We start from the raw sequence: 27,790 nt of genomic DNA on the forward strand, positions 1-27,790 counted from the left end.
AGTGGTAATTGAAGAAGATGCGCCCTTATATGCCGAGCATTCATCTGACAAATCCATTCATCCGTTCACCTGAGCCACGGCGGCCTTGAGCGATCCTACGGCGCGCATACGGGCGAGAGAAGTAACCATCGCATTCCAACGGCAATGAAAGCGTGCACGAATCGAGCGGTGCGTCGACGAGGAACGAAAGAACGGTACTTAAGGGTCCGCTCCTTTCTCGCGGCTCCCGTGAAAAAAATACTTTCGCCCGGAGGTTCGTACGAACGACGAGGACATTGAAGAGAGGGGCAGTCGGGGGCGGGGATCATTCCGAACGATGACTAGGCGATTTCTCCCATTCGTCGGATGCTATCGCCGGATACTCGGTCCACGGAAATATTCCGCGAAGCCGATATCGGATTCATTGCTCACGAATCCGTTCTGAAGCGTTCCATCTTCGGTCGAGCTTGTTCATTAGCACGATAATGGGTTACTCGAGCGGCGAGCCCAGCTTCTTCTCCTTTCGAATCGACGTTAGATTACGCGCATTCCGAACGATACCTCGAGCCATCGAGATTCCCTCGGCCAAGAAACTTCTCTCGGTCTTCGTGACATTACCTGCGGTTTGTACGCGAGTTTATGCGGTCGTTTATCGTAATTCGGGCGGGACGACTAAAGAGACCCGTGGATGCAGAATCCGCGACGATTAAACGCACCAGATACAATGTCAGTCATGGAAAATCCTGGCTCCAGGAGATAATACGAATCTACGTGCCTGTTAACATTCCGTTTGGTCGTGGAACGGGTTGCCGACTCGATGAGCCGCGTCTCGATCTTCCCGTCGAGCTTCACCATCCACCTTAATTAGCCCTGGATTTATAATGCCGCAAATCGAACGCTCGATTGATCATTTTAAGAGTTGTTTCACGAGCAAGTGGTTTTATTATCGTTATTATTATTATTCTGCTGATACGCGAAATGCGTAGCGAGCAGAGGAACGAAGAAAAGGAAGAAAGATGGCTTTGTAGTTGAAAATAGACGTGTAGCTAGTGTGTATCGGGATTGACGACCGAACGCGTTAATAACAACGTTAGTGTGGCCGCGTAGAATACCCTGTGGGATCTCCTTATTAATTTTTCGCCCGGGCGGATCGCCGTCGTAATTTCTCCCGCGGCCGAGATATTCAGCTTTTGCTCGTAATTATATCAGCGACGATTTAAATTCTAATATCCGAGCACGGCGAGTCCGCAAGCCGGTTAATGATCTCTCGTCACGAGCGGAGAGCGCGACAGAGCGGGACCCTTGCTGGAGAAAGAGAGAAAAATTAACGCTGAAAGTGCCTGTGGTGCAACAGATCAAAGTAAAACGCGGTTAACGTCGTCACCGGTTTTGTCGAACGTGAAACGACCTGGGCCGCGATATCCGTCGTTAAAGATACGTGTTGAACGAGCAGAAGCTCGCGTTCCCGCTCGAATAAACGTCACAATAAAAAAATTTGTTGACCACTGCGAGAAATCGTATGGAAAACCAGCTCGTTGTTGTGAAGGAAGACGTTCTCTCGAGCAATATCTCTCTAAGGCGAGCATAATAATATTTGATCGAAAGAAAAAATAGAAAAAACAAAAACGGGGTTTTACCGCTAAAGCGAATAAAAATGAGTATAGATGACAGTATTAGTTTAAGTTGCTTGTTCTCGTGATTAACTGTTTGGTATATGTATATATATACTACTATCCGTAATCACAAACAGCTTCAAACAAATTGAATCCTAAATGATAAATGTAAAATCTGTTCTATCGTTATCTACAACAAATACCAAATTGTGCGTATTCTTTTTCGGTAATACGATGACCTGGTTACACAACTTTACGTGGAAAAAGCAAATAAAGGGTGGAGAGTTCGCGCAACAGTGGAGAAAAATGGGTTCTCGAGATCGAAACCGTTCATTATTCCTCCCCTTTGAGCGACACGACGATGTATTCCGTTCTGTTAATGTGTAACGCGACCAACGATTCGAATCATTGTTACGTAACGAACGAATGCGACTAATAAGACGTTGTCGTGTAAACGAACGTATTTAACGACCCGCTCACAGCGCAACGTAAGCGTGCTACGCTCGTTTCTACGCGTTATCGTCCCAGGCTTTGCAATAACGATCATTCGTGCTGCTGTTGACACAGGTTCAATAAGCGGAATGAAAGATTAACGACCTACTTTGATTTTCCACCACTATTACATTTTATTTTTAATCTCAATCTTTATAGGTTCACTTTTTACTAATCTTAAATTCTGTTGCAACAGCTTTGCGATATTTTTGTATTCCGAATTTTTTAATTAGAGAGATCTCATTGCGAATATGATTCTATCACCAAAAATTACAGAACGTGTAAAAAGGATTTAATCGAAAAAATCTTGCTATTTCTAGAACGATTAATTAAGTTCTGACATGTATAAATTGTCTTACTTCTTTCGTCCATGAAGTCGTGATATTACTTTTTGTGGTAATCTATTATCGTTTTATTTAAATCCATCGCGTTGCATATTATGATACTTCGATAAATCTGCAATGATCGTTTTTGCTCCTCCTTCGCTATTTAAATATATCTACATATACGTTACGTTTATTTATAATTATCTGCACAGGCACGATGCAAATCATTTTTAGAATAAGATTAACATTTTTTTACAACGTTCAGATATGCACTGTACGGAATATTTTGTTACTTGTAATTTCTTTGATTCAAATTAAATATGCATAATTTGTTTTTTTTTACCGAGACTTCAACGAAAACGTCAATAAAGGCATTAATAATTAATAGGATAATTTTATTTCAGTGTATAACATTACTTTACTCTTACGTGTAATTAGCGTGTAATTATTAATTTTTCTTTTCCTTTACCGATTTACCGATTCTTTCCACAAAAAAGAAACGGAAAAGGAAGCAAAATTAAGACTGAGAAATTGAAAAGAACATTCATCATTCAGAATCACCAGTTTCCCGGACAGACGTACGTAAGTATATATAGGTATGTACTAACGTCTTGGCCAACATCTTCATAGAAAAAGAAAAACAAGTGAAAAGGAACTAAAGAGAAAAACCGAAGGAGAGCAACGAAAAGAAAAAAGAAGTACAGACCGGACACTCGAAGGTGGCAGTTTTCCAGCGCATCAGCTTAGCCGGTACAGTTGAAAGAGATACGTGACGCACACATGCGCGGCCGGTTCAGGGGGAGCGTCGCGGACAATGCCAAGCTGCGCTACGACGACGTGCGTACGAGGTGACTGCCTGTGTTCGGTGTTTCGCGAACAAATGGGAGAGCATCGTGCCGGCACCCTGGCTCGGTGGCAAGGAGATGCCGGAGGAAAAGGGACACCGCTACGAACGACGACGACGACAACGACGACGACGATGACGACGACGACGACGACGGCGGCGACGGCGACGGCGATGAAACAACGACGAAGACGAGGATGAGGAGGTAGAGGAGGAGGAGAAGGAAGAAGAAGAAGAGGTCGAAAGCATTGTTCCGCGCCCCTCGCACCGTACACCGCGGACCACTCGTTTTTCGTCCCACTACGCTTCATACCGATGCACCATGCGGTACCTTCGCTCTCTCCCTTTCTCTCTTTTTCTCCACCTCCCTAAAGCCATCTCAAACGCACCGGCCCGTGCTCAGGTGTGCTCCATTGTTAAACGCCCCACATATCGCGTACGCGGTCCGCGCTTACCCTCTTTATTATGTGTTTGCCCATTATAACGAGAGTGAGAAAGAGATACGAGTCGAAAGCGGAGCAACAGAGACGACGGGAAGGGGATGGAATAAAAAGGACACGTGGGGTGAGGAATAGACCAGAAACGCAGAGCCACTGGCTGAGGGATCAAGTGGCATTGTCCGGTCCGACGATGCCCTCGCTTTTGTAAGATCTTGCGCATCGCTGCCAGCCAGCGATTCGAATGCCTCCCGTATACCCAGAGAACGATAAAACATCCCAAGGAACGAATTCACCTAATGTCGCTTAGCTCTGCTTGGAAATAGAGAGTCGTGACCCTGGGCCAGGAGGAAAGCTCGTGGAAGGTAATAAGTAAGGATTTTTGCTCGTTCCGATGTTTACATTATGTTCAGCCACGGCAACGATGCGAACTCAAGTCGTTTTGTTGGTCCCTTTGCGGAAACATTTCGCGACTCAGAAAACGAAGGAAGGAAAGAGAGACAGAGAGAGAACTATGACTCTTTATCGCCAGCTCGTAGAGTACAGTACGCACGGGATACGCGTTTCGTAGGGATTTTTCAACGGTACCAATCGCGCGATTTCCCTCGGTTTCCAACGGGCTGAACGTACCGTATCCGAGAGTACGAGTACGTAGAGACTTCTCGCGTAGTTTCGAACGGGTTGGGATTGAACTCAGACGCAAGGGCTCGCCGGGAGAGGCATAGCCAAAGGGATTTACGCGGTACTCGACGCGGACTCGACCTTTAGGGTCGACCCATTGAAAAATTAGTAAATTATTTAAGACTCCGCCGGCCACGTCTGTGCTTGTTCGCGGTTGATTTATTTCGACTATCGTGATGCATGGGCCGGCTATCCAATATTGTAATACGTTTTGCATACGTGGTATATACGCGCGCGTACGTATCATTGTCGACGTTCCGTGGCCTAGCGATTGAAACACTACCCGGGCTATATCTCAACAGGTTCGCCGAGCGTTATGAGCGGCTGCTCTACACGGCATTATGTTCTCTGGATGGGTTGGAACGATGCGAAGGGGAGAAGAAGAAGATACCGGTCGCAGTTGTCGGATCAGAATCCTATATTATCGCGCTCTAGAAGCTCCAGGGCAGGTGTATCGGTGACCCTTGTCTTAGCACGTATTCCACACGCATTTTACACCCTACACCCCGGCGGGATAAGACAAAGCGAAATATACCATCGACTATGGCACGAGAGGACGGCTCGTTCTTCTTCGAGCGCAACAGCTCTAACCGCGACCGCGTGAAACGCCTGTCCGCCAGTTTTTACGCTGTTGCAGCGTTCAAACTGTTTTTAAAGAACCGGTTTCATACCGATTACAGGTGTTTATTATTGTACTTATGCAACGCCGGATTGTTACCGACACCAAGTTATAGGACGAGGTTTGATTTCTATTTTCAGACTGGATAAAAGGGACAGATTCATTGGAAAGCAAATGAAATTAATTAATGACAATTTTTCCGACCGTCGATAAATCTTGTACGAATGTATGGCAATGTACAGTGTAGAAGCACATAAATCTATTATACTTTATTGTCATAAATTCGTTACTATGGATAGATTGTAATACCGATACCTATTATGCATACCTATTATGCATCTTGTTGTTAGATTATTTGCTTTTAATTGTTATACTTTGGAATTCAAATTAATCGCTTCTATGTTGCAAGACGCCTCTTTCTAGTTTACCTGTGCTAATTCCATGCATTTCAATATGAACAGGATACACAAGTTTATTAGGAAAATACGCTGACATGTTATCTTTATATCCTTGGAAAAATGAGACATCGAAGTGATCATATACCGGTTGTTGCTTAAGAGAATAATGAGTTTAAACTACTATCGTATTGTTAAAGGTATCGCGTACCAAGTACGTTTAATAAATCGAAAATAATCGTTAGATTGCTTATAACTCTTGACAGATGTCTAGCTGCTACGAAATACCCAATTTTCGAGACGTCGATACTAAACTAATCTAACATGCGTAAGTGCATTCGACCCTTGAGCCACCATAAATGATTTTGTCGAGTTACCGGTGCACTTACTCACTCGACGTCATTTTTCACGCTGACGTTCTCTTTAATAAGTAAGCAACAAACCTCATTTAACATCTCGCACGCACCGAGCTGTTCCACGGTTCCCCCTTCGGAGAACTTGTCAGAATCGAAAATCGCAATTTTCCCGTTAAATACACCTCGCCAGTTAAGGGTTACACTAAACTTTCACGCTTATTAAGGAGGCAGAATCGCGGTGCACCGGCAGCGAGTTAGCTAGCTCGCTCGTGCACACGCAGGCTGCTTGAAATTCACGCTATAAGTTGTATCAACGTCCCGGACATTCAATCCCGGCGTACGTTGCGCGAGCCCGGCCGGTAATGAAACATTTAACGCGCGTTCCCTTATCTCCGCATCTGGTAATATACAACGAACGGTGAGTACGGTGAGGTGCGATAATTCGAGCGCGCGCGCGGCGATTCGCGCCGTTTTTCTCCCCACCATCGGGTACACCGTTCCCGTTACATAATGGCGAGCCTCGAAACGAGCAGGACTGCCACTGAAAAGCAGTCGTGCCCGCGGTGTACAACTCGTTAATCACACAGGCGAATGCTGCCGCGAGTTTTCAAAGCTTTCGCATATACACATGTACGTATGTACACAGACTCGACCGACAGTCGACATTCGGTTCGACAACGTTCTACGTCAAATCCGCGCCGATTCTCTAATTCATCGACGCGTGCGCCAGTCTTTCCTCGCATTGCGAATCGTTTATCGCGCGATCTCCGCCACGATAGTCTATCGCGATGCTGCATTGCACCGCGCGAAAATGTTTTCCCCGTGGGTAAAGCTACGCGCCGTCCCTGAATGCCAACGTTCTACGATTCCCCTTGACTTTTGTCCGGGGCACTTGAGTTATGTTAAAGTCGGCACAAAGTATAGAAAGTCGGCTCGTACTCACCTCCGAGACAATCGCTGCATTCTACTGTCGTACGTGTCAGCTCGTCAATATCGACGATACGACGTACCTTTACCATTGATTTCTTTGTTAGAGGTTGTTGCACGTTTCACGAATCAGCCCGCGGGCTTATTATCTGATGGAACGTCTGAAACGATCGTTCATTCGAGGGGAAAAGAATGTGGGAACTTACCGGTGCCCGTCGAAGTACTGCGTTCATTGGCAAGAAAATCTCTCGTAGATGTCAAGTTTGTAAATACTGTATGTAAGCGTAGATGTCAGAAATATGTTGTCGCGCATGTGCGTCACAGCGATTGTTTACCGTATAACCACACGCGACGCGGTCAAATGCGTAAATTCGTATGCGACTGTTAACGAATGTGATCGACGAATCACATACGATATAACGATCACGTAAATCAGCACTTGTTATTCAGAAATACGGTCGTCGTGTGTACGTAACTTCTGCTCGATACAACAACTATTTACGGAAAAACGAACCTTTTTCGACCGGCTACAGGCGGCAACAACTCGAACGCAGCCATATTTGTCTGTTGACTGACAGATGACGCGCCGCGGTCTCTCTAGCGGCAAAATTCGAAATTATAGTGCGCGCTCAAGCGTCGCTGCGATGTTGAGATAATTGAAATGATTTCTTGTTAGAAGGGTAAGTGAATCATTGCTATTGGCATTGCGAGTATGGCTTACGCTGTTTTAATAAAGATGTATCACTGTTTCCTTACTTTACTTAAGTCGCCGTTGCCTTTTATAGTTTTCTATTGGGTAACTATAGACTTCACTAGAATAAATTACTTTTAATAGGGTACAAAGCAACGAATCTAAGAAGTATATTTAAATGTAATTCAGAGGCTCATGTTATTTGCCAATAATTTATAAGAACTAATAATATGAAGGCCCTTTCGTTACCGCAGTTTAAGTAAAAGTCGTTGTTCGCAGGGAAAATTTCAAACTTTTAACATGTTGCATAATACGACAAATAGCTTTAGATATACAATAATAGAAAATGATAAGTAGACAATCCAAGCGGCTTTTAGAATGCGTCACATATATGTGAGGCGTAGTAGCGGAAGGTTAAATACAACGTCTTTCAATTGATAAGAGAAATAGCGACACATTGTGACTCCGAAGATAAAGACGAATTGTAAAAACAAGATGAGTCTTCAATCCACTATAAGCGTTTCGTCAGAGCATACACACTAAAAATTAAAATCTTGATACGCATTTTCCATTTTAACGTTGATATCACCTCCAGCATCGCTTAGAATTGTAATATTTCTACAAGTTCGACGGGAATTGCAACACGTTGTTAATAGATTCACGTCCGTCCGTCGCATGAGCAGGATTCGTTCAAGGTGCGGGTATGATTAGTAATTCAGATCACCGCGAAGTAAGATATTACGCGGTCGGAGTAATTACGGCGTCGGTACGAGTTCTGAAGAGTTCCGAAGATTTTTCCGCAGCGACGTGTCTCCGTTTAGGATGGCTATGCAATTAATGAACCGTCGCGAGCACCGGCCCCGGCACGCCGATCCAGAGTTAAATTTAGCAAGATTTAGCATAACGCTTGGTTAATTAGTCGAATGGAATCTAAGGCATCCGATTAAAGGGGAGTTCGGAATAGGGAACAGAGGACACGGCGGGGCAGCGCTCGCGTGCGTGTAGATCGCGTCCTTGTGTTGCCAAATAGGTAGTGGCGACATCTACTTGGCGCCAGTCCACTCGTTCTGCAAGCGTACCATCCCGACACGTTCTATACGTTGTCGAAGAAGGAAAGGACAGAACACGGAGGACCAGAGAGCAGTACGAAGACGACGAGGTGGAGGACGCGTAGTTCTGTGGCTTCTTCCTCTTGGTTCGAAGTTGCAGCTCTCACCGGCACACGGTTGGATCGCCTCGGAAAAAGTTCTTCGCAAAACCAGCGGCGTAATATACGATCCTAGGGTCCCGACCGAGAGCGTCCAACGTTTATCTCTTTCCGATACGGAAGTCTGCCGGAGGAATTAATTGCCTGCCGTGGCACCTTACCACGGCTCCGGCGGCGTCCCGATGCAATATCTGTTCTCCTCCGAGCCATTAGCCGGGCGCATACTTTACATTAGAAAGCACGTAAGAACCGTGAGCACAACGAGGAGACCTGTTCTCTCGCGAAACCTTGTTTTGCAGAATTCTCGCTTCCCCTCAGCTGCCGGCTGAGCTAAAAATCGCTCGACGAAAATCTATCGGCGTGCCGTGGATCGTTAGCGGACCGCGTTCGATCGGCCCCGCTGTGACCCAGACCTGCGCACGTTTCCTTCGTCGTCTTACCATTTTTCGACTTTCGATTATGCATTGCTCGACTAACTAGCGTTAGTGAAGCTAACATCGTCCAGCGAACTGGTTACGCTCGGGATCAACGCTCGATTTGTTTTATTTTACCTAACCATTTCCAAATGTCGAGTCGGAATTAGGTACGGTCGGCACGCACGTTTGACTGATTTAATTATATAGTTTGATACTTTATTTGTAAGAAATATAATGTCAGGTATTATCTATATGAATTAATTAACTTAATAAACGAGAAAAAGATGGAGAGAGAAAGATTCGTTTAACAGTGTACAAATTCTTTCCATAATCAGTGGTTATACCTTATGATGTTTGTCGATATTATTCATTTGTATTTATGATCACTCATCCAGTCCACATATTTCACATCCATTGTTCGTACAGCTTACACTTGACAGTAAGTCTCGATCAAGTTCAATGGAGAAAGCCTATTGACAATTCTGTGTCAAGTATATACGCCACGTTTTTCAGTTTAAAAGAATTCTACAACTTTACCAATTTACTTCATGCAAAGATTTGTAGCGGCACAGGTGTCAAAGGACGACGCGAGTCGAGAGCGATTCATGCTGTTGTTTTGCCTCAGGACATTGACTCAGCCTTGACGCAGAAATGTAATGATAAACAAACTCCGGACAAAACAATGTCGCCGCTACATGCAACCATCGAATGAAGACGAATTCAAATTTTCCGTCTCCCACGGACCAGTATAAATAAACGAACGCGATCGCGAACGACAGAGTATCTCCGAGTATCTTGCGAGTATTTATCGAGTTACGCGACGAGCATTAATGAGTATTTATTCCGCAATTTTATTTTGCGATTTATACTTTGTACTAACGACTCACGTATACGGCTGTATATTAATTTATTATTTTAAATACATTCGACGGTTTCAACAGCGAGCAATCTCTTCCTTTAAACCTCACGTCCTAACTATCCTTTACAGATTCTACCGAACGAATGACATATAAAGATACCACTAAACTTGCAGAATAATCCGAAATATCCTCTCTATGTTTAATAAATTAAATTGAATAAACATCTAGTGACAGTAACATCTAAACCAGATCTTAGACATTAAACGAAGCTGGAATTCCTATTCCTATTCCAATAACTCGATCTACCAGTCTTATCCTCGAAGAAGAAACATAAAACGATAATGCAAAGCGTAACGCTCGAGGCATCGAGGACACGGTTAGAGAGCACGTAAAAGAGCGGAGGATCGTTTCGTCCGGGTCAGGCGTTAATTTATATCGCGAACGATGCGGAGCCGGGCGTTATTAACCTGCATGATGGTGACTGGTGTATGCGCTGGGGGCCGCGAAGCGTGAGAATTTGTCTCGGCGGGGACTGGATCGGAGATCGTTCAGGATCAACGACGCCGTTTCAGCATCCATTCTCTCGGCGTTTCCTTCTTCACGTCAGCGGCGATAATGCCGCGTATGCGCCCAGTGACGAGACAATCGGGGGAAAAAAGAATAGCTCGCTCGCGGGACTATACGAGGGACTACGAGAACTTTCACTTCGCGCGGTACACCGGCTTCGATGGCGAATAAGCGCGCGAACCAGCGCGTACAGCTCGAGGAAATCTACGAGAGGCTGCAAAGTGCAGACGAGCAGATAACCTCGTCCGAGTGCAACGCGCGATTCTTTACTGGCCAATTGTTTACCTTCACTTTTCTGTCGTTGATTTCCGTGGAAAAGAAGGCACTTGCAGTTCATCTGCTGTACATTGTAAAATGTGTACGTGGGAAATAAGATCGATGAATGTCTGTCTGTTCTTCTATTTCGTTTTGATTAAGGCATATATTAAATGTAATTGTAAAGAATCTTCAATATTCTAAGCGTAGATAGCTTATTGTAAATTAGATGTTTTATTATTGGTAATTTTATCTCAACTTTAGTGATTTATTAAGATTTAGATTAGAAACCTTTTCTCATTATTTGCATCAGGAATATTTTCTTACTCCAGCACTTCTACCGTTGATTTTAGACACGATAGTTGAAAGCGTAAGGCGGATCGAAGCAAATCACCAAGCATGTAATGTCATCACCTTCGTCAATTTTGGAGTGAATGGTTTCGAACCTATCTATTTTCATCCTATTTTTTTCTATAGGAAGACTCACGCAAAGTTGGACTGGTGTGTGAAGCGTGTATAACCTCTTACATCTGAGCGATCCTATATACAGTAGAAATTGCTATTCTATTCCTAACATTTTCCATTAAGTATAAAGCAACGAAAATAAAATACCAAGTAGGTCTACAAACTTGAAAAGGTCAGTGTCCAAAAGATTGCAACCGCATTCCTTTTTCTCTCTTTTTGACACGAATTGGTATATTTTTTGACAAACAGGAAAACGTGCGTGGCACGCAATCGCAATGATTTATACAGTCGGCGATGACAAGATTTCCAAGTAGTTACGTTTGCTTGCGTAACGGGCAAATTATACGGTAGAAGTAACGATCTCTTTGCAGTCTCCTTAAAGACACTTACCGGGGCTGTTGTCGTTCGACGTGTAATTTGAATGGCGTTTCATTTGTACGAACGCACGGCTATACGTCATGCTATTTTACGGGGCGAATAATTTCAATGTTTTACCGACTTTCCGAGCGGTCAATGACTTACTCCATGAAACCTTCGTATTTAATTACTCGTGAAGAATACCGATTAAGCGATACCTTTTAAAGATTACGACAAAGTCGGTTTTCCCGCGCGAAATGCCACGCTCGAACTGCGGAATTAATATCTCAATTTTGCCGGCATTCATTGGCCAGCCTACGATCGTAGAACCGCAATAATTCTGTTAAAAACCGTGCGGCTGTTATGAAAGTAATTTATACCGCGATAAATGGCACCGGTCTAGCAGAAATCGTATTAACCTTTGTCGTGTAAGAATATTACGCACCGCTGTTACTTCATTCAATTACATTTTTGAGGATTATAATTATTTATATTACACGGTAGTAATATTACACAAAATAGTATTGTTTTTAATACGGTATGCAGCAAAACAAATAATTAATTTAATAATTATTTCGGTTCATCCCAGCCTTCTCAATTTTACGTGAAAATATTCAATTCTGGCAAGAAGTGATTGCTATTATATATTAGAAAATTTTAGATATCCGAACTCTTCGTATTAATTGCAAATAAAGCGTGATTGTTTCACAAAGCTCCTTGCTGATTACGCTCGTTAAGTCACAAATCGAATCGATTTCCCCTTTCAAACGTCCAAGTCGATTCGATTCTCGTGCAACTTTTTAACATTTTGCAAGAGGAAGAAAGAGCCGCTTAACTGTTAGATTAAATTGTACATTGAGTAGTTGCGTGGATGTGGCGCGCGTAGCCCCCGGCGGAAATTCCGCGGATCGATCTATCGAGCGAATGGGTCTCGTTCAATAGCCATTGATAGATTCGAATTTCGGTGCTGTAACTTAACTGCACGACGACGAAACAACATTGGCTGACAATCTATTAACGTCGGATTCGGAACGCCGATCGACCCGCCGATATTCGCGTGTCTGTCATTTATGTAAATCGTGTTTGTTCGAATTATCGAAATCCTGGCCCAATTAATATCTTATTACTCGTTTAAATCAAGCTCCGCTATGCCCCTCGTGCTTAAAACATTTAACATTCTGCAATCGTGTCGCGATCGATACGCGTATGCTGATTGACCGATTCTTGCGAAACACGTGAAACTGGAGTTTGTTACGGTTGGAAAGCGTTTGATGTAAACTCCAAGTAATTACTTAGTGATGCATTTGCAACTGTTTGTGACGAAAGTTTGTGGGAAATATATAATAGTTCCCGCTTCAAAAAATTTTGAACTTTCTCTTCTAAACTCTTTCGTACGTTAAGATTATATTTTATTTTACAATTCTCCGGTAACCCCTATATTCATCGACGAAACGTAGTTGGATAGATCGCAACGATCGTGAATTGGCTCTATGTACAAGCGGATAGATCAGGGAGGCACGCACGATGAATCGCACGGTGAATCGCTCGGTGCGCCTCATCGGAAGGGAATACTAATTTTATCGCGGCATCGAAGTCGCTAGGACTATTAATATATCATAACTAATACGCTACACGTCGCAAAACTCGGCGAACGCGCCCGTCACGCCAAGAATAAAGACATTAGGCCTGGTCTCGAACGCCGCTTTTAATAGCGATCTCATTCTTCTTCCGTTAATATCGCTTGCGTAACACCCTCAACAGGATGTCTCAAGCTCATTACGCGCTGTTGCTGGTCGATATAGCCCACCCTTTGAACGCAATCGCCGCAGAAAAGTCGCGTACTCGTTACGTTGATATATTATAGTTTAATTTACGGTTAAGACAAGAGTAATCCCCAGAAAAGTCTTTTCTATCTCGTATCGTGCGATTTATACTTCACTGTCTTCTTTGCGTTAGTATGGTGCCTTCGGTCCGACCACAGCGAACGATCTTCCATCGTCCGCGAGAATTCGAGCGATCGACCGTACCTCGTGTCATGGCGTCGCTCTTACGGAGCTCGAAGGCGAGATTTTGCGGCGGCGTCGAATCGCATCGGGCGACGATAAATCAAGAAACTGGAAGGCGCGAAACGGACAAAGAGCGAAGGAAGAAAAGTGGCAACAGAACAGGGTAGGGGGTACGCGGGGAGAAATAAAAATCGAACACGATCGAGGACACCGCCAAGCGTTCCTTACCGTTCTGGCCATGTCGAGCCGGCACGGATCGGAAGTCGAGTGCGTTCAATCGTTAATCATGCGGTCGAGCAAAAAGAAACTCCATTGGAAATCGCGCTTGGGTCGATTGTGTGCACGCGTTTTTGTCGGCGTTCTCGGGTGTGCTATGTAAGTACCACCACCGGCACCACTAGCCACACAGAGTCCCGCGCCCCTTATATTGTATCGACGTATTGTTGACTCACATACATTTTCGTTCTGGCAACCAATAAATCTTCGCCCGTTTCCTCTTACAAACCATTACCGAACGAGAACTCGGGTACTCGTGACGCTGGATCGCAAAGCGTCGCGTCGTCGACGATGACGGTGACGATGGCTAGAAGAGTACGAAGACGGAAAAGTAAGAAGCCATTGAGTGGCATGAACGTGGTTGGAATTAATTTCATCTCTTGCTACGCTGCTAGCGCTCACGCAACCACAGCGGATGAATGGTTCTGCACCTGCTTAGAAAAGAGTCATTACCGATTGCTCGGTGCAAAGACAACGGGGCAAACTGTACCTACCATGTGCCCCTTCTTCTTGCGACAGACATTGGGAACGGCAATTTGTTCAAGAGCTTCGTTAACGTTCGGTGTATATCGTTAGAGGCGATCCGATTGCTCAACCGTAAATACCAAACGGAACTTGTAAATCATTAACAACTGACCCAAGTCAGTCGCGTAACGAGTTTTATTCAAAATGTAGTACGACCATAGAAATAACAAAATTTAATCCATAATGCAGAAAGAATCTCAAATAGCCATTGTCCACAACTATACTCCCTCCGATTATTTCCTTTCGTAGAACCGATTCTAAAGTCATCGATCGTATCTACGCTCGAGAAGCGTAAAAATTGCAGCCATAAACGAGCGTACGCCACGGCTGCTGTATTCCGGTGTTACGACGTGTCGCGTCAGTCTGTTTGTTCCTTTCGATTTCGAGACAAACGCGCAACACAGTTGGTCTACATCACGGTAGCCGCAATATTCTTGAGTCGTTCGTACGCATCTACCACTTCAGTGAAGTGGCCAGACAGGACAAGTTCTTGGTTAATTACTGTCGAGTCTTATGTATACATATACATCTATATGTATATATTTTACAGAAGGAGGCCGAACACGGAGGAAACGACAGAGGTTTGCAAAGTTGAAGGAAGAGGAAACGAAGTGACTCGGCGAGAAAGAGGGAAAGAGAGAATGGGAGCTGGACTCTGTGCAGAGAGAAAGGGGAAAAGGGAGTAGGAGAGGCCGAAGCGGAGCCAGAGGAGATGACCGAACGAGATGCTCTTTGAGACACTGAGAGCTCCAATAAAGCCGGACCAATTACTGACTACCGTCCTTTCCCATTCCCTATTGATTTGCATTCAAATAGATGTTATACTCTAAGTAGTCGGATCCTAATGGATTATCAGTTCGAGTCATCGCGAGAGCTTCAAAGCTCTACTCATTCCCTTTCCACACAGAACCGCCTCCTTTCCAATCCTCCTATATCCACTGTTTCATCCATTTCCTAATGAAACCTCCTCGGATTGGCCCTTTTTCTAAACTTACCTAATGATCAGTTCGAAACTTATCCCGATGCCGCGTGTACACCCCTAAGAGAAATTTCTCTCTTTCTCTCCTAGTTCTACCTTTCTTAGCCCGACGTAGAAATCGTTCCTCAAGATCCTTTCGCGAAAGTAGTTAACGGAGTCTGGGAGAAGCGTGAAATTAAACGGTTTGGATCGTCGCGACTTTTCTGTCGCGAAAACGATCTCTTCAAACCCTTCCGAACACTGAAAGAATATGTTGGTGAATCCTTGACGGATAGATAACGATTCGTAACGATAACCCTGAACGACGCCCAAGAAATGTGAAAGAAGAACGACTAAATATTATTCGTTAACCAGCCAGGAATCGCACGGTTCGTAATCTCTATTCATCGATGGCATTTTCTCCGGACGAATAATCGCTCAGTGGATAATTTAAGCGAAAAACCACGGGCCACAAGTCAGGCCACGCGATGCGAATTTCCGAGGTTCACGTTTCAATGTCTCGAGGATGGGGGAAGGAGCTTACGGAGACTAGTGAGCAGCGGAGCACACTTGTCGGGCGCCATTCTGTGCCAGTGGACCCGTGTAATGAGTTAAAATGAGTTTGGAATAATCGCGGAGTCTGGTTCGCCCCGCAATGACCAGGCGGGCGCAGAGATGTGACCACGGGGTTGGAGAAGGAAAAGGGCTGGAGATAGAGGCGGAGGAGAAAAAGGGGCAAAGCACGAAAAAGAGAAAAAGAGAGAGTAAGGCAAGAGAACCGAATGTACGGCGACGACTTTGTAGGCATACACACGAGCAGGCTACGTATGTACACACGAACAAGAGAGGATGGGAGGCAGTGAGAGAGCGCGTGTCCGGTATCCGGCTCGCTAATTAGCTGCAAGGTGGGATAAAGAGTGGCCGAGTCGAAAACATTAAAGCCAGCAGCAGGGTGGAAGTGTAATGGACGTTGACGTATGGCCGGTATAGCTACCGAGAGGCCCGCTGCTGATGCCGGAGAAGTACTTGGCAACGACTTTCCATATACAGGGAGAACGCAAAGTACGTGTCCCAGCTCTTTCTTTCAAGATCTCGCTCGTGTCGATCTTTAATCGCTCGACAGCCCGCGGCCACGTGTACTGAATAATCCTCGATCGTTCTATAACGTCCGAAGAGAGTGACCGACGCGTTATTATTCAGATTCGTCGGCGTATGGGCCTCGCCATGTAATTTCGCGAAATTAGACCCAAGTGCAACGATCTCGATTCGCCTCTGTAATCTTGCAGTCGTTGTGTTACAATGTAACCAACAATCGCCTGCCGTGATTAACGCACCGCTCGCATAGCTATGGTTTCTAGACACGCGCTTCTTCCCGAGGATACCGCGGTTACACCTTGATGCTGCGTTTCGTGAGAATTGCGAAGAAATCTCAGAGATTATTGACTAATTCGTCGAACATTTGGAATAGACTGTTTCGAGTAGTAAGATTAGAGAACTTCCTTGAATCTTGTCAAAGAGACAAAGATTGTTCTGGTACGCTCGGGGCTCCAATTGCTCGTACCACGAAATTATTACGAAATTGTAACGTAACAATTAGAAAGTGTGACTGGAAGATGGTAAATTAATTTAAGATTCTACAACGAGCATTGGGTGCCATTTCAAGCAGGCGCGAGTCCAGCCAGACGCGGTTTCAAATAGTTGTTTGTCAGGCGATCGTTAAGTGCTAGAAGAATCGGAGGGACACGTAGCCATCGCGGATTTATTCCGGGAAGGTTAGTCGGATCGTCGTGTTAATTCACGCCATGCGTAATATATGCAATCCGCGTCGATGTACCGGCAATACTTACATGCACACGCGGCAGCGTGACCTCCTCAGAGAAGATTCGACGACGAACGCGGTGACGTTGAGAATCCTGGCGCGTAGGAGTCGTGGGGATGGCGCAGGGTTGGTTGATTGCTTTACGATGACATTATATGCGGCGGTAAAGTCATGACACTGCGCATAATAAAGTGCACGGGGTCAACAATAGTCGACGAAGACTGCCGAGTGGTTGTAGCGATCTGCGTTTTAGTTAAATCGGACTCGGGTCGAGGATGAACGGCCACGGCACGTAGGAAACGAGCTCCGTCTTGAAAGAGGGGCAGAAACGGTATTCAGACGTACACCGCGTAGATAAATCCTCCACTCAGCCGGACACACTTCATGCACAAATTAAAGCATAAAAAAACCCCTTGCCATCCGGTTGCGGGGGCCGCGAGAGTCGAGGACGGGGGTATAAGAGAGGGAGAAAAGCGAGGGCGGGAGATAGAGAGACATAGTCGGAAAGATGAGTAACGGGGGCTAAAGGGGGTTCAGGCCGACGACTGAAAGAGGAGGTCGCGTGTTGGTTGGTTGGTTCCGAACGGAACGAAGGGAGAAGGGGATCGGGCGGTCGGTCGGTCGGATAGGTTATACCATCTTTCATGTAATTACTGACATAAAATGCCAGAAGATTTTCGCCCTTTCCTTTCCTCCGTTCCCCACCTACAACTTCGCGGTCTCTCCGATCGCCTTCTCTCTTCCCCCTGAATTTCTCTCTACCCGCACTCTTTTCCTCCTTTTCCCTTCTGTGTCCGTTTTCTCTGACTGTCTTCCTCCTTCTTTCTCGATTCGTTCCTCCTTCACCCCGTCTCTTGTCCGTCCTTTCTCTCTCTTTCTCTCTCTCTCGACGTCGGTTCTCGCTCTTTCGTGTCTTTTTCTCCTCCGCGGAGTAGAAAATTTTCAATTCCATTCATGTAAATTATTGTAGCGCACCGACTCTCGACATGTGCAACTTGTATTAATGACGCAGTAAAGGAGCAGACGGGCGGAGAGCTGCCCATTAGCGGATGAAAGCGGAGGGCTCTCAGCGCATAGCCCGATAATAGCCCGACTTATACCCACCGAGGCTGTGTAGTTTAGCCCACGTTACGAGTCTGCCGTGCCTCTGCCCTGCCTCTCTGCCTCTGCCTGACTGCCGACCTGCCTCGGCCCTCTCCGCTGTTTTCTATCCCTGGCCGCTTGCTCGCCCGCGCTCCTCTTTCACGATACGCCTCTTCCTTATCTTCGTTACACCTCCCTTTTCTCCCTACTTTCCTCTCTATTCCCGTGTTACCGTTCGCTTACTGCCCTTACCGCCTCCCTATCACGTTTCGAACCGAACGATTATGATTTTGATTTGTTTAGATAATCTCTTTCTTATACCTTCTTTGTCGCATTTTATACACTTTGTTCTACAGCACTAGAATTACCAATCTCTGTCGTGTCCCCAGATGCATCTTATATAAATGATTACAATCAATGCACCAACTAACGAACTAATAATCACGTATCTATACCCAGGAAAATAAATATTAAGTTTGTTAGAGGTAGCTACTTATCTGCAGCAATTATACAAAAAATCAGAAATCCCTCACTTTCTAGTACCAAACTCTTGAAGTGGTCACCACTTCTAAGAAAACTCTACATCTGGTCTTTTTAGTTTTCTCAAGCACTGAAGCCATCGACAGCGTATAAACAATAGACTGGGACGAAGGCAGACCATAGACAGTAGACAGGCGACGATGGCATCGGGGTTTTCAGTTATAGGTTAACACTGCTAGCGTGCGTTTATAGTTCTGTTTATACATCTAATAACCGCAACACAAACTATTTCGACGTATCCATCTAACATCAACGTCATAACCATCTCAACTAGTCTCCGTAACCTTATAGTAAAACGTAGTCGCTATACGCCAATTAATGCGTATTTTCCAATTTACCAATTGTCATCGAACGACACCCAATGTAACTCTTCGTTGGCGAACACCTCTGACAACCTTCTATCTCGGACGTTCCCTTCCCCGCGAGTAGCGTTGAAAGAACACGTTGAAAGGATTTATTAACTGGCGTCGATACTCAATTATACCGCGAGGCGGTCGAACGGGCGCGCGAGGCGAGAACGAGTGGGAGTACGGAGTCGTGCGAAGACAAATTGTAACATTACGCGTGGCGGAGGAGTCGAGGTGCGATAACGGGGACCTGTATACGCGCCGCTGGAAAAAAAGCTGCGTGAGCGCGAGCCGAGCTCTCCGCGGACGCAGCCTACGGTGAAACAGAGTGCGGTTTCAGTAGCAACGACTATATCGCTGGTACAGTGGCGGTAACGGTATCTCCGCATCGGTTTAAATTTACCCGATCACCGGCCAGCCTTCCTACCTGCCTGTTTGTGCGTGCACACGCACGCGAATATGCATTGGTCGAGAGCTCGTGAAAATCGAGACGATCCTATCCTCGGATATTGCTCGTACTGGCCAAATATGGAGAAAGGCAGTATCTCGGAAACAATCGGCTTGTGGCAAACTGGCGTGAACTTTTATAGTTTCCTATGTTTACTGTGTTCTGTCTAAATCGTGATATTTTGCTCCTTCGAGTTTAGCCTATTGGATAGATACGCAATATATACGCAACCAGCAGAATAGTATATCTTATTGTTTCTTTAGAAATAATCAAGGGGTCGAATAGTTGCACTTGTTTAAAGATACGTGAGAAATGAACGAAGAGATAATCATTCGTAAGGAATTTTATGCAGATCGATTTATTGGTTATCCGTATTTTAGACTGATATATTATCGAGTACTTATTTCTATTGCTCGAGAGATACCAAATCTCTATCTCCCATTCCAAAGAAAATAAAATCCAATTAAACGTTTATAACGGTACGCACCATAAATATACCGCTTGTTAACTTTTCAATCACTCATTCCCCTTATGCTATCGCACAAATATCCCTGAAACCTCGAGTAGAAACACCCATTCAGGCCCATCGCCTTCGTTCAAGCCTCGTTCCCATCGTTGCATGCATTCTTCGTTCTACAGCTCGATTTACATAAACGGTAAAATACACAGCTGGATTTTCCCCACTGAAAATGAACCGACCGTTCCGTGGGGGCCAGCATGTGGTAAATAAGGTATTAATGGGCCCTGGTCAGGCCCAGACAAACCTTCGAGCGCCACTCGTTACCATATAATAAAGTGATTTTCGACCGGTCAGCCCTTCGTGACCTTCTTGTGGCGTTGTAATGATAGGAAAGAGAGGTAGAAAGAAACTGAAGAGAAAAGCAAAAGAATTATGCCCAGAACCTGCCAGTGGACTTGTTGATCTTCTGGCGAATCGTTTTATTAACCAGGAAAGTTTAATCGATTGTTTATCTGATCAAATTTAACAATTATTCATATATGATGCCAGATTCTCTGTATATTTCTCTGGTGACGGATATAGGATGATCGCAACAACCTTTTCCGACCATGTCGACGGGAGATAAGCTCTCGTATACTCGCGGACCAACATTTTCTGTGTATATCAAGGAAAAACTGGGAAGAAAAGAACGAATGAAGAAAAAGCGGACACGAGGGTGCAGAGAAAGGGGCGAAAGACGGACACGTGGGTTATTTGCATTTCCCGTATGACTTTTTAGATTAACGCAGCCAAGTACACAGAGCATAAAGAGCCGGGGTGCGATAAAGAAACGAAAGATAGCCGGAACGGACGCGCGGAGATGAGACACGATATATTTCTGCCTTTCCTTTAACGGCGCGTCCTACACTTTGTACTGTCTTTCTCTCTCTCTCTCTCTTTCTCTTTCTCTCTCTTTCTCTTTCTCTCTCTCCCTCTCTCTCGTAGTCGGAAAGCGAGACTCCACTGTCTACCGTCGGTCTCTTCTTCCTCTTTTTCGCGTTCCGCTTCCTCTCGATCGCCTACCAAGATTCGAATCCCTTTTCGTCAAACACGAGACGTCCTTGTGGCTCGTTAAGGCCACGCTTGCAGGTGGATAACACAGCGCGAAGAATCGATCCATTTGCGTGGAATCATCGACCTTGCCTTCGATGCGCTTTTCCCTGATAAGGAGGAAAAATTCCTCGCTCAATTCTTTGGAGAAGAGCTATATAAGAAGAGTGAACAAATAGGACGAATTCACGAGGCGAATGCTGGAGTTCTGTTGATCATTGTTGCTGCGTAAGACATTACATATATTGTAACTCTGATACAACATGCATGAGAAATACTAAAATGTCTAAAATAGCAACAAATCGACGACTCAGGAAAATATAACGGACGCGCCTCGTCGATATATCCACGACTATAAAATGTACACAAGTTAAACCAAAACGCGTTGTTCCACATAAAGGAGAAACAGACAAGTGCCATTCCATTTACCGATCATTCGAGAAAACTTCTCTCGTCCGGGACAGTAACGGGATCGAGGCACGCGTTGCTCGATCTCCCGAACGTAGATCGTTATATTGCTCATCGTTATCTCGCGGTCGTTAAAGATCGCAAGTATAATGCTTGTAAGCCGAGTGAATTCGATCTAACGGGAACGCATGCCGGTCTTGTCAATTGTTCGAGAAACAGTCGGCCGAAACGGGATACGCATCTCGAGGTAATAGATTAGCTCGCCGCCGCGACTGTCGAACCGACTACCGCGTCTCCTTCGGTCAATGTTCTCTGGATAACGTAAGCCACGAAACTGTGCGTTCAGGAACTATTCGATTACATTCCACGTACCTTTCATATTCAACTTAAGCCGAATCAGATTCGATATACCGACATATCGATCGACACGACACAATCCCTATTCAAATTTTTAAAATGTCGCAATCGAATCATTCTAAGTTTTACAACGAGAACTATGAACAGTTTGCAATAACAGTAAACCCTATCTTGCTAAAATCGCGGTCCAATGTTTCGCCCACATTGCACTTAACTTCTTCAGAAGCCAACGAACGCATTGACACCGTATCGAGCCGCGGAAACCTGAAAATCCTTATCCAACAACTCGGCGTCTAACACGCCATCTTCGAGAACTTTGTACATCCAATACTTTACGTAGGCTCTCGGCAGCGAGTCCTGATTACGGAAAAACCAGCCTGTTAATTCGAAAACCCGTTATGATCGTTCTTGTGTATACGATCGACCATCTTGGACGCGGTGTTATAACAGTCAATCGTCTGTAAGAGCGACTAGAGTAAAGTCAGATCCTGGAAAAGCCGGGATTAAAGCTCCCCGTCTCTCGCGTTACGAATTCACCCGTGCAATTCACGGTTCATCAAACAGAAAAATCCTCGTCGTTGAGGATGCTTATCGCGGGAATCTCGAGTGAGGCGTGTGCACGGAATTGTACGGTAATAATGGCCGTACGTTGTCTTTTCGATTTACCACGGTCCGACACGGAAGTGGCTCCAGTATCGCTGGTGCGAACATACGTACGTCCCTTTAAAGAAACGCGACTCGCGTAGGTGTCTGACGAGCAGAATCGGCTGCCGCGAGGTTAAGTTTCTCTGGCTGATCGATAGACGCTATCGAGACGGTTGAGAACTTCGACATAACCGAATGCAGCACAGAAAACGACTTCCGGTAATCTTCGAACAGCCGTTGGTTACTTTAGAAATTTACTAATTCACTTTGTGCTTCTCGTTTTGCTGCAAGGTTTCTGTACAGTACGCGGAGTCGTAGTTGATGAATCGTGTAAGGTGCTTCGCGTGTCTTCTTGTCACCTTGATGATCGTTTAAAGCAGCTGAGGCGTTATTCGCGTACGATTTCGTCATTTATATGAATACACCCCGCTGATTTTATAGGAATAAAACAACCATAGTGAACACTGTATAATCGTTGGAATGATTGATAGGGGAAAAAACGATGTGGTACCGACTGCTGTTCAGTCGGCCATAACATTAGCATGAAACGAGCTTGTATCTATGATGACGCGAGGTTGGATTGTTAAGTTGCGTGAAATTTGCAAGATAAGTGGAGCAAATGTTGATATAATGAATATACAGATTATTTTTTGTGAAAAACTCTACAAGCGTTTGGAATTCTTCGTTGCAAATAATAATATGTTCGATATTCTTGCTTTCTTTTCCGCTTCTTTAGGCATCATTTATATACTTCATGCGGCGAAGCAAAGTCGGAATGTAGGATCTACGAAACGATATCTCTCGTTTTACTTATATTTCTCATCTATCGTCATTTGTATCGAACGATGTTTGACCATCGGTGATGTAACTATCACAACAGCCACGTAGCGGACGTGTCCCGTTGCAGAGATGAATTTGGAAATGACGAGGCGTATAAATACCCCGATATCGGAAGAAACGAAAGAACGGAGGGACGGCGGAGAGAAGTCTGTGGCGTCTCTGTGACGGGGCACGGTCTTTTGCTAGCCCCAATAACATAATACATCACGCGCGTAGCGGCAGACAATACCCGGAGATTACCTCACAATGGCCCATGATTTACTTCTGCTCTCATTACCCTGCTTTTGTCGCGGGTCGCCCGATTGGCGCCGTTGTCATTAGAAAAGTAACGGAGGTGGCCGCCCTCCAGCTTCGCCGCTCTCATATTATCCGGATTCGCAAGGGCAAAGTAGAGGGGAAGAGAAAGACAGAGAGTACGGTGAGAAATTAGAAAGAATCTTCGTGAAGTAGCAACTCCGAAAACTCGATTACTCTGACACCTCCAAGCTTCAAGATCTTTGTCCTCTCTTCTTTCTTCGTTTTCTCTGTTTGTTACGCTCTTTGATGACCGTGCCGGACTTAATTACGAGATACAAGAAGAACGATAATTGGGGAAAAAACGCATTGTTCGATCATTCGTCGATACTGTTGAGTCGGTGTATACAGTTTGGTTTTTTGCAGAGGTTCTTTTAGAAATTCGATTTATCCATTAAAGTACATGAACTGTATGTACATGAACCGGATAGGGCGAGTGTTCGTATAATTGTGCGAATAAAATGCATGTATTACTGCATGTATTACCAAGCAATTTATATTATAAATAATTAAATGTGTATGATTGTTCGAAAATTCTTTCATTTCGTTTTTATTCAACTCCGCTCACCCATTCGCATTTCATCTACGTATTACGTTAAATCAAAAAAGAGAAAAAAAAAGAGGAATAAAAAGGAAGCGTACTGAATGAAAAATGAATTCTCATGTTTCAATCAATGAATCCAACTAACGCAGCTACCTAATAAAAGCTCGAATTCGAAATAACGTTTCTATTCCGCCGCAAAGAATTATAAATGAATTTTCAGCCGTCGATGCTATCGAGCCAGTCCGTTTCATTAGTAAACGACAATTCCATTTAAACCGTCGAATCAATTCCAACGTCATTGGCGCTCTCAGCCGGCCGGCTGTTTACTTTCAACGCCGACCAATAAATCACCATTTCGTACGATCTTCATCCGGGCCTGTCGATGATATTCACCAGGGAACCGTTGCGTGGCCATTCGCTTAACACAATCGTTTACCCTTTTAACGAGATTTCGGCCGGATAAGATGCCCGATTACAACCTCGAACACCTGCCGTTCGATAGGGGCCATCTTGTCCTTGCTCTCAACCTAACGCTCTCATGAACTTTTCCGCAACTTGTCGCATATCTTTTCTCTGATCGAGTCCTATCTTGAAACCTTCGTTTATCACTTCTATTGGCCAGAATCTTACAGTTATATTTTCGAAAGATATCCATTTAAAAGTTAGCCGTGAACAGACGAAAGAAATTTATAAAAAGTGAAGTGATATCTGCGAGAAGTATAATATCTTTGAAAAATCACTTTAACAGAACTCGAACCGATATTTTACAATAGCTTCGACTAAATGTCGTATTCCAAAAAGGAGAACCATAACTTTAATGTTAAACATTTCGTAATCTGTCTGGGCCTAAAATAAGGTTTTAATATTGCAAACTCTAAGCAAAAGCTCATCAAACAGTCACCGTCACACCTTGAAAACTTTGGCCAGTCACACACGAACCACTCGCGCGATATCGCGTTTGAGCGGAACACACGATTGCCCCACGACCCGGTGATACATCCTACGATTAAGCGGGCATCGGCCGCGATTATCTCGAGTGATTTATACGGAGAGTGGCGTACGCCACGGTGGTCAAAATCTTGCCGGTCGGGATGGTATTGGCGGCAACCGAATCGCCGGCGGCAGGCTGCCACGTGTGCAGCGCAACCCTGTGGTGACCCCGCTGGTCGATGCATCTTTCGTTCGTCGGTGACCCCATCGCGCGAGAAACGTGTTGAACAAGTTATGCCAGTCGCCGAGACCCATGCTTTCGCGAGCCAGCAACCTTGCGAGACACGGACGTCTTCGACTCGCCTCGCGTATTACAGCCACCTCTTCGCTTGTCCTTTTTGTTACTCTCGTTGCCGGATACATTTTGTCTCCCTTCGGTCGTTGTTCCCTTCTCCTTTTCTCCTTCTTGTTGTTTCCTCGAGGATCGCGCGCGGATGAAGCTCGATGGACCGTGAAACGCCGGCCGGCGGAGACGGAAATCGATTTCATTCTGGTAGCGACCGATGTCCTCCGGCTACTTTGCAGCCACCGTGGATAAACAGGTTGTACAGGGAAATGGAAAAGATTGCGAGTAGTGGGTGGCGTAGTAGAAGTTGATTCTTGCTGGAAGTATTAGATTACTGCTTCTTGAAATGTTGAGGATTCGTTAGTCAATTCGTCTTTTTAAATAGCGAGAGGTGCGTGACTTCCTGAAGACCTTTATGAATTTGTTATGGTGAATAGGTAAATGAAGTTGAGATATCGATGGATGATTATTGATTGCGTGTATGTATATATTAATGAGTGAATAGGAGCTGTTGAGTGCGATGGGTTGTAGTACGGTCAGGATTTTTCATGGTTTTGAGGTTTGAGAGGATAAATAAATTTAAGAATTTAATTGCTTGGTAATAGGATCTATATATGTGTGTGTGTGAGTGTGTCAGTAACTAAATGAAGTTGCCGAGTGTGTTACGATAGCAGTTTATATATCATTTAATTTATAGAACTGCGTATCGTTTAAATATATTATTATAATCTTATTTTCTTATTTCACCTACTCAGTTAATGAGTTGCATGACAGATTAATTGTAAAAAGAACAGAAGTGAATGTTGTACCATTGATAAGTAAAAGACGATTTAAAGCTTCGAGGCGAATATATATTAAAATTTAGTAGCGATATTAAGTTACTTACGTTACTAAACGATAAAACCACCTTTCCCCGTGTTAAAATACGAAGCAGAGAAAGGAAAAGTAGCGAACGGTGTTTAAAAAGGAAACTAGTTGGCAACTTGCAACTAGTTAGAGAGAAAGTTCCCGCTTCTTAATTTGAGCAGCGACCATTAAGGTATAAAGATGTTTCAGAAGTAAGTAGACTTCGGAAATGCCTTCGCTAATTTACTTGAAACGTAAGGAAATGTCATGTAGCCGTAAGTTTAGAAAGTGTCTCTTTCTGAGGTACAAGTACTTCCAAATAGATAAGATAATTTCAGAGACAATAGTAACAGTATCAGAACGAAATATCGATGTCATAAATAGAAATCTTCAACGACTTCGATTAAATTATTTACCATCCTCCAATCCGTATATCAAAGAAATACAGGAATCTGTATCTCACTTTCATGCAAAACGGAATACATTTTCCGATCAACCCTTCCCTTCCGTGCTACCCTACAAATCTCCCTACATCGCCCTCGATACATTTATACCCATTAACAGAACACCCATCACGCTAACCAAAAGCCTATTACTCGATTCCGACGTACATGCCAAACACACGGTTGAACGGTCAGGAGATAATAGTTCGCGTCACAGGTTCACGCGAGGCGGTCGGGGTCAACGGACGACCTACGCCGTGAATGTGTAACACGGGGGGATAAAATGTCCTCCCTTCTCCTACTTCCTTTCGCAGACATCTACGACAACTCCCTTTTCATGTGGAAGCAACGCTCGCACCATCTTCTACTCTCTTGCATCCGCACCCTCGTTGCAGGCATTCTAGCCGCCGATGTTCGCCGAGGTGCAGCAGTCTCCTTGTCTCTCCTATCCACCCATCTGAGATTCGAATGCAGCGTAATTCCCCGTCAACCCCCGAGCATCCAGTTTCTCGCACCTCAACCACCTCTCGTCCTCGGGCGTCCCTTCTTCTTCGTAGTTCCTCGCCATGCTCCACCTTCCCTCTGTCAGCCCTTTCTCTATGCATATTTTACGGCAATACCCACGATACGGTTCTCTTCTCCACACTCCATCGCGTACGTCGCATCATCGACCTCCTTCGCTTCGCGTCTTACCTCCTAACCCTGACTACGGTCAAAGAGCGCACGCTCTGCGTCGGACGATCTATTCAGATATCGGTATTGACGTTTCATTAGCGTGTCACTTGATTATGCGGTACAGGCTGTTCTTATGAACCATATTGACTAGGAGATATACATATGAGTGTAGTAACAGTATAAAAAACAGAGATTTGTCTGGGAATGAATAATATTTAATTAGACGATGAACGAAAGATATTCTATTCGGCTTCTATCGACAAAATATTGAGAAAGGTCGTACACGGCGCGAACCTGTGAGTACAGGTTTAATTTTGAAGATGGGATAAAATTAGTATTTCTCGTGTGATAAAAAGACGCTGGAAGAACTAGTATTACAAAGTAATGGAAGATCGAGGGTGATTAAATAGAAATTTAACGTCTA

General features: G+C 44.7%; 1 protein-coding gene across 4 annotated transcripts in view; it reads right to left on the reverse strand.

Annotated features, from left to right (window-relative positions):
* LOC126876887 (transcription factor SOX-6) overlaps positions 1-27,790 on the reverse strand; it is a 323,573-nt gene that overhangs the window by 197,650 nt on the left and 98,133 nt on the right. The window contains exon 1 of one of the 4 annotated variants that reach the window (XM_050639723.1): positions 6,876-7,231. The exons of 2 other annotated variants lie outside the window; for them this stretch is intronic. In XM_050639723.1, the coding sequence (XP_050495680.1) occupies positions 6,876-6,902 (27 nt within the window). In that variant the 5' untranslated portion in view covers positions 6,903-7,231. Of the gene's footprint in view, positions 1-6,875; positions 7,232-27,790 lie in introns of those variants that run through there. One more of the 4 variants, XM_050639727.1, reaches the window with a different exon arrangement.

This window comes from Bombus huntii, chromosome 2 (genome assembly GCF_024542735.1).
Source record: "Bombus huntii isolate Logan2020A chromosome 2, iyBomHunt1.1, whole genome shotgun sequence".
NCBI classification, from domain to species: domain Eukaryota; kingdom Metazoa; phylum Arthropoda; class Insecta; order Hymenoptera; family Apidae; genus Bombus; species Bombus huntii.